This window comes from Podarcis filfolensis, assembly GCF_964270895.1.
Source record: "Podarcis filfolensis genome assembly, chromosome: 13".
In the NCBI taxonomy this organism is placed as follows: Eukaryota; Metazoa; Chordata; class Lepidosauria; order Squamata; family Lacertidae; genus Podarcis; species Podarcis filfolensis.
In genome coordinates this window covers 45,602,664-45,623,326 of record NC_139615.1, presented here as the reverse complement: position 1 = coordinate 45,623,326, position 20,663 = coordinate 45,602,664, and the positions used below count along the sequence as shown (strand labels likewise).

Sequence of the window (20,663 nt, the reverse complement as noted above, 5' to 3'; positions counted from 1 at the left end):
AGGGGAGAGAGCAAAGCCAGCCTCCAGCCAGCGGAAAATAGACGATGCCAAGAGCATATTGAAAAGCTGTCTTCAGCCAGGGTTGGCCAGTTTAACAACTCCATTCCCTGTTCTGATTTGCACACTAGGCTCTTTGACGCAACAGAAACCTGTGTGTGTGTGTGTGTGTCCACCCCCTGCCCCCATTTCCTCTTAAACCTGCCTGGACAATTTGGGTTTGTGATTTTTTTTCTCTTCAGATGCAAGTTTATGTGAGGATATCTTCTTGACCAGTTCATTCCATGAGGCTGGGTTCTCTTCCTCGCCTGCCAACACACACTCACCTTCCTGTTTTCTGTCAGGAAACTGGAAAGGAACACAAGGCTCTCATTGCAGATCCGCGGCTGAACTCCTGACCATTTGACAGTCAAGCGCTGCCCTAGCAAAGGGTGTTTACAACTCGGTGGCAACTTAGCAATGCTCAAGAATTAAAAAGCTGGTGAACCTTAAGTGTCGGTTTTCAAAAAATCTTTGCATTTTAAAGAAGTCTTCCGTGATCTCCAGTGTGTCTTATGCAAGATAATAAATTATCCTCATTTTGAAAGTTGGAACAAAGTTACATCTTGCACCTCACGGAAGACAGCAACGCCCAGCAGCATGGAAGGGTACATGTAGGATACTTGCTTACAATTTTGTAAGTAACAAAGAATTTTAGGACAGTCAGTTTTGGAAGATGTATACTTTTGAATTCCTTACCTGTCTAGGAATTTCCTTGTAACCTGTATTTGCATGGCATAGTAGACATTTATCTGAAATGCTTTGGCTTTTTAAAATTTTTTAATTGATCAAAACAGCAGTGCACTTTTTAAAGGAAAAGCAGCCTAAGAAAATACTCCTTTCTCTAATCTGTGACAGAGGTAAGTTCCTTGTTCTCTTCTCTCATACTAGAAAGCATATCTTGAAAAGACATGACTGTTCACAACTGGGCTGCATTTACAATGTTGTTCGTTGCCATTTCTGCAAGCCAATTAAAATTAAATGCATGGGGAAAAACGCCAACACTATGGATTTCAACATCTTACTTGCAGCAAACTTGAGTGTTTAATAAGGCTTAGTCCCTATCTAGTTTGTGTGTTTAGGATGGTTGCACCAAAACCCCCAGATATTTATCAATTATAACAATGAAATTATATGAAATTGCTTAAAAATAATAATCTGTTGAGAAGACAGATCCCCTTCAGCATGGCAGTGGCAAATGGATTTTGTGTATGAGTTAGCAAATCTAGGATGTCAAAGAAGATAGACAAGCATAATGTAAAGTATTGCACCTTGTGGGGATTTTCCAGTAGTGTATGAACTTATTTTGTTTCAAAGCAGACCTTGTGCATTGCTTAAGGTAAAGGTAAAGGGACCCCTGACCATTAGGTCCAGTCATGGCCGACTCTTGGGTTGTGGCGCTCATCTCGCTTTATTGGCTGAGGTAGCCGGCGTACAGCTTCCGGGTCATGTGGCCAGCATGACTAAGCCACTTCTGGCAAACCAGAGCAGCACACGGAAACGGCGTTTACCTTCCCGCTGGAGTGGTACCTATTTATCTACTTGCACTTTGATGTGCTTTTGAACTGCTAGGTTGGCAGGAGCAGGGACCGAGCAACGGGAGCTCACCCCGTCGCGGGGATTCGAACCGCCGACCTTCTGATCGGCAAGTCCTAGGCTCTGTGGTTTAACCCACAGCGCCACCCGCGCCTGTGCATTTCTTATTTAATAGTTATTACCAGGGCTAGCCTCATGGGTGATGAGGCAACTGCCTCAGGTGACAGGATCCACAGAGGCACCAGATCCCAATCCCCACTTGTTCCCAATGTAAATCTTCACTCAGTCCTTCTCCCCTGGTGAGGAGGGAGGTGCCATTTTGCGGTTCACCTCAGGAACCAAAATGTCTTGGGCCAGCCCTGGTTATTACTTACAGAATAGAGATTTGCAAATATAATGACTCAGGGCTCCAGGAGAGAAGATCCTCCAATCCCTCTGCTGTGAAGTAAACCAAGCCATGATTTCGTTTAACATTAGATCTGAAACTGGTCGCCCCTGTTTAATTCGCTCTGTGAGATTGCCACTCACGGTTTGACTGGGGGAATTAACTTCAGGTCCAGTTTGGGATGTAAAGCTAAGCCAAACCATGGCTTTTGAAGACTAGTGTAGACCAAATTACATCTTGAAGTCCCCTATCAGTTAAACAAGGGCTGGCCCGTTCAAGAGGCAGACTGAAGAAGCTGCCTCAGATGGCTGAATCTAAGGGGCATCTTATGTGATCTTCCAAAGACTCTGGTAAGTGAGGCTTCTGTGTGATCTTGCAGTGCTCTAGTGCAATCTATATGAAACCCAAAACCCAAAGCTGTGCCACTCCAAAAAGCAATACAGTGGTACCTTGGTTCTCAAATGCCTTGGTACTCAAACAACTTGGAACCCAAACACTGCAAACCCGGAAGTAAGTTTTCTGGTTTGCGAACATTTTCCGGAAGCTGAACATGCTCCATTTTGAGTGTTACGCTTCCAATTTGAGTGTTATGCTGAGGTCTGTCTGTTTTTGCTATCTATTTTGCGTTTTTGTGGCTTTTTTGTTTCGTTTTTGTGACTGTGTGGAACCCAGTTCAGCTACTGATTGATTCATTGTGTGGCTGCAGTACATTGTTTATTGCTTTCATTTTATGGATCAATGGTCTCATTGGATAGTAAAATTCATGTTAAATTGCTGTTTTAGGGGTTGTTTTGAAAAGTCTGGAACGGATTAATCCATTTTACATTATTTTCTATGGGAAAGCGCGCCTCGGTTTTGGAACGCTTTGGTTTTGGAATGGACTTCTGCTTATTGATCAATTATCCTGATTTATTTGCACAAAGTTTTCAGGGAGGTTAGACAACAACTGCTATTTATTGAGCATTCGTTTTGATTTCTGTGTCAAGCAATTGTTTTCCCATACTTTCCAGTACATTTTGCTGCCACCTTCCTTATAGCAAAAAGTCCGGTTGGGGGGATGAAATATACTCAGAGTCGCAAAGTGATTTCATGCTCTTTATTCAGCTCATAGTGGTGAGGAGGAATGAATGAATGAATGTCCCCTCAAAGTATCTGCTTTATATACATTATTTACACAATGGGCTGCACATGATTGGCTAATTCCGGAATTCTACTGTAAGCCAATCAAGTTGTGGATTCACTTCTATCTGGAGCATGATTGGGTGGTTCCTGCCAACCAATCATACTGCTGCATTGTTCTAGGACCAATCAGACTGCTGCCTTTTGGATCCTATTGTTCTAGGACCAATCAGACTGCTGCAGTTTGGATCCTATTCAACTCAGTACATAACAGGGGAGAAGTGGGTTTATTGTGCAAGAGAACCAAATGAACTTAATCCTGCAACCTGAATTTCCCAGAATGTGATTGAATCTCACCCCAAAAGAACAAGAGTAAAAAATTAGTGTGGAAACATGGCAGCTTCCCATATTATTAACTGGATATTAATGCACACACAGCATACATTTGAAGCACATGCCCCTCAAAAGTCATAATTATGGGAGCTGTAGTTCACTCTTCGCAGAACTACAATTCCCAGCATCCTTAACAAACAACAGTTCCCAGGATTATTGGGGGGCAGAGAATGTGTTTTAAATTTATGGTGAGTAGATAGCAGACATTAGTGCCAGACTAGAAGCACAGGACAAAGTCACTTAAATGAGCAGTTGTATTCTCCCCCCAACCCACCTATCTTCAATCAGTTGACTGCACTTACTGCTGTAATTCGATCATATTTTGTTACATGCTGTCAGAGAAAAACGACAGCACAATATATAAAGAAAATTAGATGGAGCATCTGGCTTTTCTAGTACTGTTAATCATGGAAGCAATCTTTGTCCGGGAAATAAATTGTAGGTTGCTAGGTAGGATCTTCGGACGTGGGTGGCGCTGTGGGTTAAACCACAGAGCCTAGGACTTGCTGATCAGAAGGTCAGTGGTTTGAATCCCCATGACGGGGTGAGCTCCCGTTGCTTGGTCCCTGCTCCTGCCAACCTAGCAGTTCAAAAGAACGTCAAAGTGCAAGTAGATAAATAGGTACCGCTCCAGTGGGAAGGTAAACGGCGTTTCCGTGCGCTGCTCTGGTTTGCCAGAAGCGGCTTAGTCATGCTGGCCACATGATTCGGAAGCTGTATGCTGGCTCCCTCGGCCAATAAAGCGAGATGAGCGCCGCAACCCCAGAGTCCACCACGACTTTACCTTTAGGTAGGATGTTAAAAGCCAGGACCTCCAAGATAGCGTTCTCTGAAATGTTATTGATTCCCTGTATGGGGCCAGGTAGACAGGCTCAGCTTTGTAGTCTCTATGCGTGGATGGGATGATGGTGTTTCCATTTGTTAGGCACACTGAGGAACAGTTTGGGACAACCTGGGCTTGTGCAAAAGAAACTGGCTCCAGTTGAACCGGGATGGAACCAGACAGTTGGTGCTTATAATCCAACAGGAGCCAATGGGAGCCAAGAGTCTGGCTCATCAGTGGCGTAGCGTGGGGGGTGCAGGGGGGGCCGGCCGCACCGGGCGCAACATCTGGGGGTTAGGGTTAGGGGGCGCAAATCCACGGGTTAGGGGGCGCAAATTACTTGCCTTGCCCCGGGTGCTGACAACCCACGCTACGCCACTGTGGCTCATAACAAATCTGGGATGAAGCTGAATAGAATCAATGGAAATTTAAGTGGGGGAGGCGTTGTGAGTGCAGGGGCACAAGACTGCAGTTCAGAGATGCCCAAGCACTGCAGACCCAAAGACAAGTGCGAAAGAGACTTGAAGAAGAGAAACACTGTATACAGTGGTACCTCAGGTTACAGATGCTTCAGGTTACAGACACTTCAGGTTACAGACTCCGCTAACCCAGAAATAGTACCTCGGCCAATAAAGCGAGATGAGTTGTCTCCGGCTGGACCTAATGGTCAGGGGTCCCTTTACCTTTACCTTTAGGGAGCCTCCCAGACTGGCAGGGGATGGGCAGGGTATAAGTTATAAATTTATTATTATTATTATGAATTATTATCATCATCATTATTAAATAGTAACTAGTTTTTTTAAGAGAAACTACACTATCCAAACAAGAAAACAAATACAGTTTCAATGTTAAGTGTTCTGAATTAAACAAAACAAAAAACCCATCCATATATTTATCCACCATGGCATGATGCTGCAATCCTTAAACTACCACAAGATGCACCTCTAAAGTATTATCGCTTGTCAAAAATCCCAGTCTGAAAATCCCATTTTTATTACTCGTGGTTGTTTTCCCATTTAAGTAGAAAAGAGGCAGTCTTACCTGTATCTTATCAGGTTGTTCTCATACCTGGTTGCACAAATTGTTCCCAGAAGAGGTAAAGAGGTCGAGGGGGAGACCTCTTTCATGACCTCCGGCGTCTGTTATAGGCAGATTGGGGGGGGACCAATCCCCTCCCTCAAACTTGCTGCTGTCTTTGCAGCGTACATAATTACCTGTGTTTTAAAGATTGCTTCAGTTCCCTAGGACAACTGCAAACATTTACCAGAGCATGACCCCAGAGAAAACACTTGATCCAATTGGCTTCAGGCAATCTGGGGCTTGCTAAAGCTTGTAGGTTAGTTTGTAGGATCAGCCACCAGTACCCTAAGGGCCCATCGGCACTTTACATTTAAAGCAGTACAGGATATCCCAGAGTCGGTCACGACTGGACCTAATGGTCAGGGGTCCCTTTACCTTTTACCTTTATGGGACGCGGGTGGCGCTGTGGGTTAAACCACAGAGCCTAGGACTTGCCGATCAGAAGGTCGGCGGTTCGAATCTCTGCAATGGGGTGAGCTCCCGTTGTTCAGTCCCTGCTCCTGCCCACCTAGCAGTTCGAAAGCACATCAAAGTGCAAGTAGATAAATAGGTACCGCTCTGGCGGGAAGGTAAATGGCGTTTCCGTGCACTGCTCTGGTTCGCCAGAAGCGGCTTAGTCATGCTGGCCACATGACCCGGAAGCTGTACGCCTGCTCCCTCGGCCAATAAAGTGAGATGAGTGCCGCAACACCAGAGTCGTCCCCGACTGGACCTAATGGTCAGGGGTCCCTTTACCTTTTACCTTTATGGGACGCGGGTGGCGCTGTGGGTTAAACCACAGAGCCTAGGACTTGCCGATCAGAAGGTCGGCGGTTCGAATCTCTGCAATGGGGTGAGCTCCCGTTGTTCAGTCCCTGCTCCTGCCCACCTAGCAGTTCGAAAGCACATCAAAGTGCAAGTAGATAAATAGGTACCGCTCTGGCGGGAAGGTAAACGGCGTTTCCGTGCACTGCTCTGGTTCGCCAGAAGCGGCTTAGTCATGCTGGCCACATGACCCGGAAGCTGTACGCCTGCTCCCTCGGCCAATAAAGTGAGATGAGTGCCGCAACACTAGAGTCGTCCCCGACTGGACCTAATGGTCAGGGGTCCCTTTACCTTTTACCTTTATGGGACGCGGGTGGCGCTGTGGGTTAAACCACAGAGCCTAGGACTTGCTGATCAGAAGGTCGGCGGTTCGAATCTCTGCGACGGGGTGAGCTCCCGTTGCTCGGTCCCAGCTCCTGCCCACCTAGCAGTTCGAAAGCACGTCAAAGTGCAAGTAGATAAATAGGTACCGCTCTGGCGGGAAGGTAAACGGCGTTTCCGTGCGCTGCTCTGGTTCGCCAGAAGCGGCTTAGTCATGCTGGCCACATGACCCGGAAGCTGTACGCCGGCTCCCTCGGCCAATAAAGTGAGATGAGTGCCGCAACACCAGAGTCGTCCCCGACTGGACCTAATGGTCAGGGGTACCTTTACCTTTACCTTTAGGGAGCCTCCCAGACTGGCAGGGGTGTCGGTCCCAGAGTCGGTCACGACTGGACTTAAATGTTCAGGAGTCCCTTTACCTTTTACCTTTATATGCCACTTCAAACAGTTGTGACTTCCCCTCAAAGAATTCTGAGCACTGTAGTTTGTTAAATGTGCCGAGAGACCCCTATTCCCTTCAGAAAGCTACAATTCTCAAGAGTGGTTTAACCATCTTCCCAGGGAAGTCTGGGAACTGTACTTGGTGAGGGGTAAAAGGGGTCTCCTAAAACTCTCGGCACCATTAACAAACTACAGTTCCCAGGGTACTTTTGGGGAAGCCATGTCTATTTAAAGTGTTATGACAGCTATTCCTGGACAGGAATTCACATTGGTCACCTTTCCATCAATCTTCCAGCATCCAGATTACTGGAGGCATCTGATGTGCTGTATTTTTGCCGGTTAACACCGTGAAACATTATGAAATAGTAAAATATTGTATGCCACCGAGTTGCCAGGACTCCTGAGATTCAGACCTTGAGGTAAAGTGGATTCTGATGGACAAGCCAGGGATAGGAGCAGAGCAAAAAGCACACCCTCTGACTCTCCACCCTAAGATTTTAACTTCTGCACTCAGAGTCCCTGAGTACCGGTATATGACCACCAAAATCTCAGAGACCTGGAAACTCTGAAGCATCAAAAGACCGTACTAGACCCTGTGCTAGGGAAAGAATATTTTAGAAATGGGCTCTTGGCTGCCAAGTTCCCATACCAAATATATTTACTTTCACCTTGGCAGTCTGCCATATCCCCAAAGCCTTGAGCGCATAGCAGTATTTATAAGGACAAAGAGAATGGTATGTTTTGAAGGTGACTTAATTTCTCAAAAGAAAGCGCAGTGTAGAAGTTTGAAAGGAACATAAAAACACAGGATTTTTTAATCAGGAGAGATATTGGCAACCAAGTAGGCGGTTTTAATTTTATTTTTTCTTGCATTTCGTGCATCTGATTTAGTGATCTCTCTAGCCCACAAAAGCTTCTTCTATCATAAATTTGTTTGTCTTTAAGGTACCTCAAAACTCCTGATTCAAACTTGAAGGAAGTGATATATCAGGCTTTCCCAAACTTGAGTCACCAGCTGTTGTTGGACTACAACTCCCATCATCCCTAGCTAGCAGAACCAGTGGTCAGGGATGATGGGAATTGTAGTCCGAAACCAGCTGGAGACCCAAGTTTAGGAAACCCTGAAAAAAGAGAGAGAGAGAGAAGGGGGAGTAGCTCTGTCAGTCTGTTGCAGCATATACATTTATTTAGTCTTTAAGATACTGCAAGAGTCTGGGTTTTGTTGTTTTTGTAATTTCTATTACAGTGGTACTTCAGGTTACAGACGCTTCAGGTTACAGACACTTTAGGTTACAGATTCCGCTAACCCAGAAATAGTACCTCAGGTTAAGAAATTTGCTTCAGGATGAGAACAGAAATCGTGCTCCGGCGGTGTGGCGGCAGCAGGAGGCCCCATTAGCTAAAGTGGTGCTTCAGGTTAAGAACAGTTTCAGGTTAAGAACGGACCTCCGGAACGAATTAAATACTTAACCTGAGGTACCACTGTATTACTTTAAGAGACTGGTGTGCTGATTGACATGTGTGTTGTACGAAGCCTGGGGATACTGAAGTGAAGGATAACATGAATGTTTGCTTCGCAGCAGGGCTAACTGAACTAAATTAGAAAATGTTGCCAAATGCACGTCTTGAGTTGCGCATATGTATACAGCCCCCATGCAAAACCTGCCAGACTGGTGTCAGACAAGTTCAGCTGACGGCAACAGACCTGTGTCTTTCAAATCCAGCACAGTGGATGCTCAGGTTGCGAACGTGATCTGTGCGGGATGCACGTTCGCAACCCACAACGTTCACAACCTGCAGCGGCACGTCTGCGCACATGCGGGTTGCGATTTGGCACTTCTGCGCATGAGCAAAGCGTGATTTAGCGCTTCTGCGCATGCACGACCGCCGAAACCCAGAAGTAACCCCTTCTGGTACTTCCGGGTTTCGGCGCATCCATAACCTGAAAAAACGCAACCTGAAGCGTCTGTAACCCGAGGTTGTATGACTGTATGTACAATCATGTATTAAAGTGCAGGACCGGGGTCTGAGTGAAGTGGCACAAGGGAACCAAACAAATAATGCATTTGGAATGCAAGATGTGTTTACTCTCTTGGGCTCAGGGCCATCCCGAGACATTCTGACACCTGAGGCAGACCTCAAAATGGCACCCCCCTCTATGCCAGGGTAGGAGGGGTGAGGGAAGATCTACGTCAAGAACAAGGGCTAATAAATATTGGCATCGGGATCTGCTGCCCCAGTGGATCCTGCCGCCTGAGACGGTTGCCTCATCTTGCCTCACGGATGGGCCGGCCCTGCCTGGGCTCACAAGCACTGGCTTTCCTGGATTACTGAGGATCCCATGTTGTTGTTGTTTAGTCGTTTAGTCGTGTCCGACTCTTCGTGACCCCATGGACCAGAGCATGCCAGGCACTCCTGTCTTCCACTGCCTCCCGCAGTTTGGTCAAACTCATGCTCGTAGCTTCGAGAACACTATCCAACCATCTCGTCCTCTGTCATCCCCTTCTCCTTGTGCCCTCCATCTTTCCCAACATCAGGGTCTTTTCCAGGGAGTCTTCTCTTCTCATGAGGTGGCCAAAGTATTGGAGCCTCAGTTTCAGGATCTGTCCTTCCAGTGAGCACTCAGGGCTGGTTTCCTTCAGAATGGATAGGTTTGATCTTCTTGCAGTCCACGGGACTCTCAAGAGTCTCCTCCAACACCTTAATTCAAAAGCATCAATTCTTCGGCAGTCGGCCTTCTCACTTCCAGCTCTCACTTCCATACATCACTACCGGGAAAACCATAGCTTTTACTATACGGACCTTTGTTGGCAAGGTGATGTCTCTGCTTTTTAAGATGCTGTCTAGGTTTGTCATTGCTTTTCTCCCAAGAAGCAGGCGTCTTTTAATTTTGTGACTGCTGTCACCATCTGCAGTGATCATGGAGCCCAAGAAAGTAAAATCTCTCACTGCCTCCATTTCTTCCCCTTCTATTTGCCAGGAGGTGATGGGCCCAGTGGCCACGATCTTTGTTTTTTTGATGTTGAGTTTCAGACCATATTTTGCGCTCTCCTCTTTCACCCTCAATAAAAGGTTCTTTAATTCCTCCTCATATCAGTGCCATATCAGTGAGGATCCCATATCAGTGCCCAAACATCATTACAGACATGCAAAACCAAGTCGCTTCCCTTTAAATGCAAGGGGTTTGCATTTCAGAGGAGGCGGTTTCGTTTCAACAGTGGCAGGGAGAGAAATGCTCAATCAGCTGGCCTTTGACCTGCTCCACCAGAGCTCTGCTTATGTTTCCTCTCAGTGCTCCACACAGGTGAATGCCATCATATCTGCGACCGACACAATGTACTTCTAACACTGAATTATGTATATTTGCTTCAGCATTGAAATTACTTTTGCACCAGGCTAAGTGCCAACTCAAGTAATTTAAAACGCTTATTACGGAAGATCTGGAATGTCACCAAGGAAGTCCAGGAACACTCGACTGACTTCTCATTCCAACAGGCCAGTGTAAGTAAGTGCCTTATTTGTACAAACTTACCACAGTGAAATAGAGAACTTGTATTGCCTCTACTTTCACATCTGATGTGGCCCAGGCTCACAGAATTGAAGAGTTTTGTTTTTTTAAAATAATTTTTATTAACTGGCCAATCACATCAAATTAAATCACATCACATAAATTCCAAATTACAAAGCCAAATTTTTAAATTTTGTTGGGGGAACCCATACTTCAGGATCCAAAGGGGGATTCAGATCATCTTCTTATTACTGCGTTAATGTCCAAATCAGTCCCAATCAGTCCAAACAAAATTCATAATTCTATCCAGTCTTATCTTGGTGTTTCCACATCATATCTTGTTCATATAATTTCTATTTTTCCTTTACAATCTCTTCTGTTAGTCTCCTTAAGCCGATAAGCAAAATAATCAGAATTGAAGAGTTTTGTCTGGGATGGTCAGCAACAGATACAATCATGCCTGAAAGCAAAGCAGATGGTTTTAGGGACGGTGGTGATGAGCTTTGAGATGCTCTCAAGATGTGGTGGTGTGTACTGGCATACTTATTTAAAGTAATTAGGAAGACGATTGAAGGTGATAACTCTGGGGTTGCGGCGCTCATCTCGCTTTATTGGCTGAGGGAGCCGGCGTACAGCTTCCAGGTCGTGTGGCCAACATGACTAAGCTGCTTCTGGCGAACCAGAGCAGTGCACGGAAACGCCGTTTACCTTCCTGCTGGAGTGGTACCTATTTATCTACTTGCACTTTGACGTGCTTTCGAACTGCTAGGTGGGCAGGAGCAGGGACCGAACAACAGGAGCTCACCCCGTCACGGGGATTCGAACCGCCAACCTTATGATCGGCAAGTCTTAGGCTTTGTGGTTTAACCCACAGCGCCACCTGCGTCCCTGTCTGCTGTAGTAGTACTCTACAAAGTCTGCTGGAAAATGCACAGAGGTTTATTCTGGATGCAACTGAAACTCTGTTATACCTTTTGATGGAAACTAATTTTGTCCAGGCTTGCGCACTCTCCAGTTTGTATTCAGATAAGAACAAAGTAGCCTCACCTCAAAACTTGTTCATTAACTATACATACTGGGCCCTTTAAGTATGATTGATTGAAATTATATCAACCTTTGCTTCCACATTTGTTGCTTTCCCAATAAAGCAGAACCCAGAAGCTGTGGGTTTCCTTTAAACATCTGTAATAAACACTGTAGCAGATTCTCATCATCAAATGCTTCCTGTCTCGGAACAGTCTTATCTTCTGCGACAGACAATGAAGCCTTGATAAAGTTACAGCCCAATCGCCTTAATGGAAGTGGAATTAAGTTAGCAGCAGAAAATACTAAGGAGTGGCTGGGAAAGTCTTCAGTTGTGATCTCATGTCTGGGAAAGGAAACTCAATCCATTATGCTGAATGCAAATCTAGCATGCTGCGTTCATGCAACCTCAATGAAAAAGTCATTTCATTCAGAAAGCATAATGTGAAATGCTGTAATATAAATAGGGGGAGGAGGTGGGATGATGGTGGTAGTCGTGGAAGTTACCTAAAGGAGTAGAATGATGCAATCGCCAGTGGGAGGAGGCAGAGTCCCTCAGCACTCAGAGTTCCCCCTGCCTTTGGACATTAGAAGAAAGTGCAAAACTGCCTGCTGAGAATTCCTTTTGATGAAGGACCCTGCAAAGAAAGATTGAGGCGGACAGAATAACCTTTCCTGTAAGTTTTTCTCTTCTCTCTCTGACTGGTAGCATGTGTGATTTGGACTAAGCTAAAAGCAACACTCGCCTTTGCTCGGGCCTCTCCTTTTCCTCCTCTCCTTTCCCTGTTGCCCCCACTGTTGACATTGTGATTGTAAGGTCTTTGGGACAGAGACCCATCTCTTCTTTGCCATTCCATTCATGTATACAGATGACGCTATCTATGCAAAATAATAATATGCAGTGTTAAGCTGTTTAGCAAAGCTTCCTAGAGTTTAAATTGAGAGCATGTTACCGGGCAGTGTAAAATGAACAATTTACACGGTACCTATTTACCTGGAAGTAAGCCCTATTGATTTCCAGGTACCTTACTTTCAAGTAGAGGGATATAGTCGTGGGACACAAGTTTATGTCCTATATATGCACATGGAGACAGATGTTGTGCAACAGAGCTTCCAGTATATACAGTAGTACCTCAAGTTAAGTACTTAATTCGTTCCGGAGATCCGTTCTTAACCTGAAGCTGTTCTTAACCTGAAGCACCACTTTAGCTAATGGGGCCTCCTGCTACCACCACGCCGCCAGAGCACAATTTCTGTTCTTATCCTGAAGCAAAGTTCTTAACCTGAAGCACTATTTCTGGGTTAGCGAAGTGTGTAACCTGAAGCGTATGTAACCTGAGGTACCACTGTACCGTGACAGTTGAGATTCCTAATTATCTAGGAGTAGAACAACACTGTTTAAATTTTCGCAATGCAAAATTACCGACATACTGGGAACTTTCTGCTCAGATGTTATAGTAGGTGTTATTTTTTCAGTACTTTCTGATCCTACACTTTTTCCAAGTACCTCAAGGCCATGGGCACAGTCTCTTCCCTCCTACCTGCAGCCCCACAATGTTATCCTTGTTAACAGCTGTTTGAATAAGATAAGGCTGCAATATAATGATCTGGTTTAAGATAAGGCTGCAATATAACGATCTGGTTTGCAGATGAGATGCCAGTAAGCCAAACTACGGCTTAGCAGGACTGCAAAAACCTGCGGGATTGCAGAGACAGGACAAAATCTACCTTAGCCAATGGTTGAAGTGGGAATCAACGGTTGTCAGGCAGTGGGGGGCAGTGCCTCCTATTTGCCAAGAGGCCGTTGTAGAGGGAGCTTTTTGGGGGATGGAGTGCCAAGAAGGGAGCAGATGTGGCCTCAAAGGAATGTTCTGTAGCCCTCGAAACCCTGTCAGTTGATAATGCATTCCTTGGAGGCTGAATCTGCTGCCCCTGTGGATTCTACCGCCTGAGGCAGTCGCCTCACCTTGCCTCATGGTCCTGCTCCCTGGTCTTTTTTGCTCCCATGTACACTGTGTTAGGGATGTGGATGGCGCTGTGGGTTAAACCACAGAGCCTAGGACTTGCCGATCAGAAGGTCGGCAGTTTGAATCCCCGCAACGGGGTGAGCTCCCGTTGTTCGGTCCCTGCTCCTGCCAACCTCGCAGTTCAAAAGCACGTCAAAGTGCAAGTAGATAAATAGGTACCGCTCCGGCGGGAAGGTAAACGGCGTTTTCATGCGCTGCTCTGGTTTGCCAGAAGTGGCTTAGTCATGCTGGCCACATGACCCGGAAGCTGTACGCCGGCTCCCTCGGCCAATAAAGCGAGATGAGTGCCGCAACCCCAGAGTCGGCCACAACTGGACCTAATGGTCAGGGGTCCCTTTACCTTACTACAGCAGACATTGCTATTGTCGCTAATAAATAACCACTGATAGAGTTATCACCTTCAATCGTCTTCCTAATTACTTTAAATAAGTATGCCAGTACACACCACCACATCTTGAGAGCATCTCAAAGCTCATTAAGCCAATCTTTGGCTTAGTGTGCCATCAAGACTCCTCTCTGGGAGCTGGCACATTGGCACATTAGCTTATCTTGTCACGCAAGCCAGGTCATCCAGCAAACATCATAGCTGATCAGGGAGTTGAATGTTGCGGAAGTCCAACATTTCAACTATTATACCACATTAGCTCTTCTGCTAACAGGCAGTAAATACATATTTCTTCCAATTACCAGCTTCATACACGCAGGGGAGGCTGTTGTGAACCACACAGGTGAAGGGCAGTGTACAAATTGTAGTAATAATAATGATGTTGATAATAATATTAACCTGTTGAAAAGTAGAAGTTTCTGGCCCCCCAAGTGAACTAGCATAATTTACTAAAACTGCCCATGTCTACTACTTTGAACTATCTCTTCACCATTGTGAGTGAAGAGATCAACTTAGGAGACAAAGGACAGAGCTACAGACAACTTTTTCTTAAAGTGCTGTGAAGGATAATGAGCATTCAACAAACCATGAGTTAGATTTCTTTCCCCACGAGGTACAACCTCAGCCGTGCTACCACCTCCTAACCAAAGAAAACCAAACAGATCCATGCAAATTTAAGTAAATGTACTACCTAACTACCAAAGATTTAAAAAGCAGGTAGAATTTCAACTATTTGCCTCTTTAGTGTCCTTTGACTTATATTCCCACCTCCTAAACAAACAGGAAAAACAGGATTGTCTTATATGAGAATGAGTAGCCCATAACACTCAATTTTGTGAAATGCCTTTGGATGATAACATCAAAGTTTTGCCTTTTAGGGGTCATAAGACTCTTTGCTGTTTTTGTTCCAACCACCTAACTCTGGCTACCCCTCTGGAAATTTAGACAACAAGTAACACATGAGATAACGGGGTTTATTATGGAAAAAGATGCAACTCAGCTGAGAAAAGCTATACACAGTATCCTGGGGCCTGTGTAATCATAAGGGATGGATTCTTTATTTGCAGTACTTTTCCTTTGTTGTGTTCCCACCTTAAATTGCTCAAAGGCCTAAATGTGTAGTTACAAGAAAACAAATTAGCATATGGAAATTGTATGCAAATTTATGCCATGGACCTTTTAAGAATCTAGCAACACCCCTGCCATTGAATGTCCCCTGACCTTTCCTTGAATATCCCCCCCCAAAAAAATAAGTTCCAAAACGGGGGGGGGGGGGGGAGATGGGACGACTGGTGCAGTAGGGAAGGATCTCTGAATAAGGGCCTGTATATTTAAGAAAGTATTGCTCTTGAGAACTTTTTGACAGTTGCTGTTTGAAGGGCTCTCTGACCAAAGTCTTGAAGGTTGCTGCTGCTTTAAGAAATAAACAGGAGTATTCATCTAAATTGGTAAGGTGTAATTTTAGTTTATACTGTTAGCACACAACTAATCCTTTCATGGCTTCTATCACTGCTGTCAAAGGCGTAATTGTGCGAAATGAAGTGTAGGGACACAGCTGCATTTCATACGCCTTGTGGACCTCCTTCGATGAATAGCTATCTGTCAGAAGCCACTTTGCACTTGGAGACTGGAGGGTATAGGCATTTGGGAAATGCCTAAAAGAGGGGAAAGGTGTTAAGCTGTTGACACTGATATGGGAAGAATGGAGGGAGAGGCAGGCCTCAGCCTGGTGCTAAAACTCAGTAGCTTGTCTTTTTATTAAGAATGCCCAATGCATTCCAACCATAGGCAGTCCTCAGGGCCAAGCAAATGACATATGCTTAAAAATGGATGTTCAAACGAATATAAATAGCCATAAGGAATATGAAGTAAAGATGATGTAATACTGCAAGAACGACTCAAACAGATTTTCCAGTCAACATCCACACAGTGCATTCGTAAGTGCTAACAAACCCGGAGGGATGAACATATGAAGGTGCTGTATGCCGAGCTTACGCTGGCTGACAGTGGTTCTTTAGGCTCAGGAAGAGGGTCATCTGCTATATGAATGGCATCCCATGAAACTGTTAGCAGACCTTGCAGCTTGGGTGAACTAGATTGGAACAAGCACTTACAGTTTCTGGAGTTCAAAGGCTTTATGCATGCAGGAACTATTTATAGGATGAGTGGTGAGTGGAGACAGAAGGGAGGGCAATAGCAGACATCTTGTCTGGAGACAACAGCAACATGTCTCAGCTCTTTAGGGTGAAGTTAACTTAGACATAGAGGCTTACAAACAAGTGCTGGCTGGGTTGCTAGATGACCAGTGCCCACTGGTGGTTCAAAGTAACATATGCATTAACTGTGAACTATGGCCTTCTCGGTAGTGGTGCCCTCCCTGTGGAACACCCTCTCTTCAGATGTCAAGGAAATAAAAAACTATCTGACTTTTAGAAGATATCTGAAGGCAGCCCTGTATTGGAAAGTTTTTAATGTTTGATGCTTTATTATGTTTTATATATTCTGTAAACCGCCCAGAGTGGCTGGGGAAACCCTGCCAGATGGATGGGGTGTAAATAATAAAATTATCATCAATATAAGGAAATGTATTGGCTTCCCATCAGCAGAAACATCCCCAAACACTCAACAATAAAACAATTGCAAATCCAAAGAGACACAGGCTGAGATAAGAATCTCCACTTGAAAGGCTTGCTGAAAAAAGGAGGTCTTCAGCAAACACCAAAGAGAGAATAGAGACAGCACTTATCTGATATGTAATGGGAACGAATCCCAAAGGGTGGGCTGATTCCTGCATCACATAGAATGGACCTCCTGGTAAGAAGATGGGTATGTAATCTGTGATATTGGTCTTTTAGGGCACCACCTCATTTTTTAACTGGATGTGCCAAGGAACTTGGGCCTTTCAGAGGTTGCTGAGCCATTCTCACTCCCTGCACCCCCAAGGATGAACAATAAGAATTTTACAAGGTAAGGACCATGTCCACGATATCAATGTAAATTATTTGCCGCCTTGTGAAATGAACATTGGAATTAAAAAATCTTTCAAGCATCCTTATTGTGAAAACCTAATTTGACTTGGGTAAAACATTCAAAAATTAGGTGCTAAGCTTGAACAGGGCATGGAGGTGGGGGGAAAACACTTGCACAGCACGTTGCCTTTCCCTCGACTGAGATCCGAGAAGTACATTGCGGCTAGCTCAGACTTCCTCTCCAAGCAAAGGCCAGTCACACAATTCAAACATTCACACTAAATAACACAATTCCAGATGGGTGTTATTGACAATGAATCAACTGGAGTAGCAAGTTCAGTGAGTCAATTCACAGAATCACTGTGGAGAGACAGGATTTTGGTGGACCAGTTTTATCAGCCAAAAGGCCGAGTTTTAAAATTGTCGTTCTCTAACACTGCAGTAGGGGACGCGGGTGGCGCTGTGGGTTAAACCACAGAGCCTAGGACTTGCTGATCAGAAGGTCGGCGGTTCGAATCCCCGTGATGGGGTGAGCTCCCATTGCTCGGTCCCTGCTCCTGCCAACCTAGCAGTTCGAAAGCACGTCAATGTCCAAGTAGTTAAATAGGTGCCACTCTGGCGGGAAGGTAAACGCCGTTTCCGTGCGCTGCTCTGGTTTGCCAGAAGCAGCTTAGTCATGCTGGCCACATGACCTGGAAGCTGTACACCGGCTCCCTTGGCCAGTAAAGCGAGATGAGCGCCGCAACCCCAGAGTCATTCACGACTAGACCTAATGGTCAGGGGTCCCTTTACCTTTACCTATCACTGCAGTAACAGCAAGAAATTGAATAATCAGAAACTATGTAACTGAAGACTAGGCATGCCCCGGGGGGGGGGGGGAGACCTCTTGTTCAGAAAAGAAATGAGGGAATGCCTTTTTTGCCATCTCAAAATGCTTCTTTGCTCCATTTCCAAACACCATTATTAAAAAACCATTGGCAGTTGTCCATTCAATCAACCATCCATGACACCACTACAGATCCAGGTGTCTTTGCCCTAAGAACCTTATGGTGGTCTCAGAAGAACTTCCGGTGGGAACCGTTTGAGACAGTCTCCACCCAACCTTTATTTTGGATCATGAACCAAAGAGTACCATCCATGGAAAGCCCCAGTGCAAAACCCAAGGCTACATTGGCTCATTAAGTACGTGCAGAGAGCCCAGACAATCAACCTACATTTAAAATAAAATAAAATACAGTGGCACCTCAGCCTCGGCCCAGTATATCTGAAGGAGCGTCTTCACCCCCATCGTTCTGCCCAGACGCTGAGGTCCAGCGCTGAGGGCCTTCTGGCAGTTTCCTCACTGCGAGAAGCCAAGTTACAGGGAACCAGACAGAGGGCCTTCTCGGTAGTGGCACCCGCCCTGTGGAACGCCCTCCCATCAGATGTCAAAGAGAACAACAACTACCAGACTTTTAGAAGACATCGGAAGGCAGCCCTGTTTGGGGAAGCTTTTAATGTTTAATATATTATTGTATTTTAATATTCTGTTGGAAGCCGCCCAGAGTGGCTGGGGAAGCCCAGCCAGATGGGTGGGGTATAAATAATAAATTATTATTATTATTATTATTATTATTATTATTATTATTATTATATCATTATTATTATTATTACCTTGGGTTACAGATGCTTCAGGTTACAGACGCTTCAGGTTACGGACTCCACTAACCCAGAAATAGTACCTCGGGTTAAGAACTTTGCTTCAGGATGAGAGCAGAAATCATGTGGCGGCGGCAGCAGGAGGCCCCGTTAGCTAAAGTGGTACCTCAGGTTAAGAACAGTTTCAGGTTAAGAACGGACCTCCAGAACCCATTAAGTTCTTAACCCGAGGTACCATTGTAACACACCTCTAAAGGAAGCTATTAAACACCAGGCCCTAGCAAACTGTTGATCAGGTTTCATTTCCACAGATCATATCTTGCAATGAGTCAGACCTGAGTAAAACAGCCTCTTTTGAAGATGAATTTCCTCACACAGTGTATTCATCTAATTTGCCTTTCAGATCGCTCTCCATTGCTTCCAGCCAACAAGACTGAAACACCATCAGCTGATGCCATTGAGTTGCCTCACACTGTTGGCTTTTGTGCTTGCCTTTTGATGTATGCAATGCTTTCCTGTTCCCTCCACGTTGCCTGCACGCTGCTAAGAGAGCATTCGTCAACAAATCCAGGTGTGCCCATGCAGGCAGCTTGCAAACTGGGTCCTGGGGAAAGCTGCTGCAAACCTTAGACCTGGCACCGGAGGAATATGTGGGCGCTGCCGCCGGATGCTTAGCAGAACATGGTTCGTCGAGGGATCGTGGCATGGCTCCCTCGGGTGGCCGTTCTGCTGGTGGTCCTGTGTTGTGCGGTGTCCGTGCTCTACATGCTGGCCTGCACCCCGCGAGGTGACAACCAGCAGCTTGCCTTCCCCAGAGCCAACAGCCCTACGGGGAAAGAGGAGTACCAGGCGATCTTGCAGGAAAGGGAAGAACACCACTGGGACTACATCAGCAGCCTGAAGAGGCAGATTGCAGAGCTGAAGGATGAGCTCCAGGAAAGGAGCCAGCAGCTGAAGAACATGCAAGGCCACAGCACGGACTCGTTGGGAGTGGGGATAGACCGGCGGGACCCCGAGAAGCCCCAGAAGGCCCTCTTGCAGTTCCTGCATTCCCAGGTGGACAAAGCAGAGGTGCACACGGGAATGAAGCTGCCCAATGAGTATGCCGCGGTGCCCTTTGAGAGCTTCACCCTTCACAGAGTGTACCAGCTAGAGATGGGTTTGACGCGTCACCCCGAGGAGAAGCCGGTACGGAAGGACAAGCGAGATGAGTTGGCGGAGGCTGTTGAGCTGGGCTTGGAGACTTTGAACAGCCCGGAGAGGAACAGCAACACAAACCGCCGGGCGTATTCCCCCTCTGACTTCATAGAAGGTGTGTATTCCTGGGAGTCACTCAGGGATTGGTGAGGGAGTTTCTTGAAGGGGATTCTTTAGACAAGGTGGGAGACTCCTTTTCTGTCCTCAGGTAGAAGCCGAGCTAGGCTTGGATGGGATTAAAAGTGCTAGTGTTCCAATGTCCCTTTGGTAAAGCTCAGTAGCAAAATACAGAAAGACTCCAGAAATTGAACAGTAACAAAGGGCCTATTCTACCTGGTGCCAGTCTCTCCGATTACTTTCCCCAGATAATCTGTATCTGTGTTAAATTCACAAATCACATTTTGGGAGTGTATGCTTCCCAAACATCTTAGGTAAATACCTAAAAGACTTAATGTGTGGAATGGGTTTTAGTGAAAATGAAACCAGGACCCTTATACAAACACTCTGATGACAGAAGAAGGCCTGTTTGAGGCAAATTTTGCTTTTTAAATAAATTCATTACATTTGTGTCCCCTCTTTCCTCCAAGGCAGTGGTTCTCAACCTGTGGGTCCCCAGATGTTGTTGGACTACAACTCCCATCATCCCTCAGCTCTGGCCTTGCTAGCTAGGGGTAATGGGAGTTGTAGTTCAACAACATCTGGGGACCCACAGGTTGAGAAAGGCTGCTCCAAGGAGCTCAAGGTGGCATATCTGGTTCTCTTCCTCCCCACTTTTTAACCTGACAACAACCCTGTGAGGTAGGTTAGGCTGAGAGACTGCGACTGGCCCAAGGACACCTAGTGGGATTTGTGGCTGAGCAGCAAGTTCAACACTGGACTCCCCGACCCTAGTCCAGCCTTCTAACCACCACATCACATATAACAATAACACATAAAATGGGAATGCAGTATCTGTTTTTGCTTTAGCAAAATTCCCAC

General features: G+C 45.7%; 1 protein-coding gene across 3 annotated transcripts in view; it reads left to right on the top strand.

The window, feature by feature from the left end:
• CSGALNACT1 (chondroitin sulfate N-acetylgalactosaminyltransferase 1) overlaps positions 1-20,663 on the top strand; it is a 35,348-nt gene continuing 14,685 nt past the window's right edge. The window contains exons 1-3 of one of the 3 annotated variants that reach the window (XM_083583126.1): positions 1-896; positions 16,737-16,848; positions 18,892-19,800. In XM_083583126.1, the coding sequence (XP_083439252.1) occupies positions 19,170-19,800 (631 nt within the window). In that variant the 5' untranslated portion in view covers positions 1-896; positions 16,737-16,848; positions 18,892-19,169. The remainder of the gene's footprint in view (positions 897-16,736; positions 16,849-18,891; positions 19,801-20,663) is intronic. The other 2 variants (XM_083583127.1, XM_083583128.1) reach the window with 2 other exon arrangements.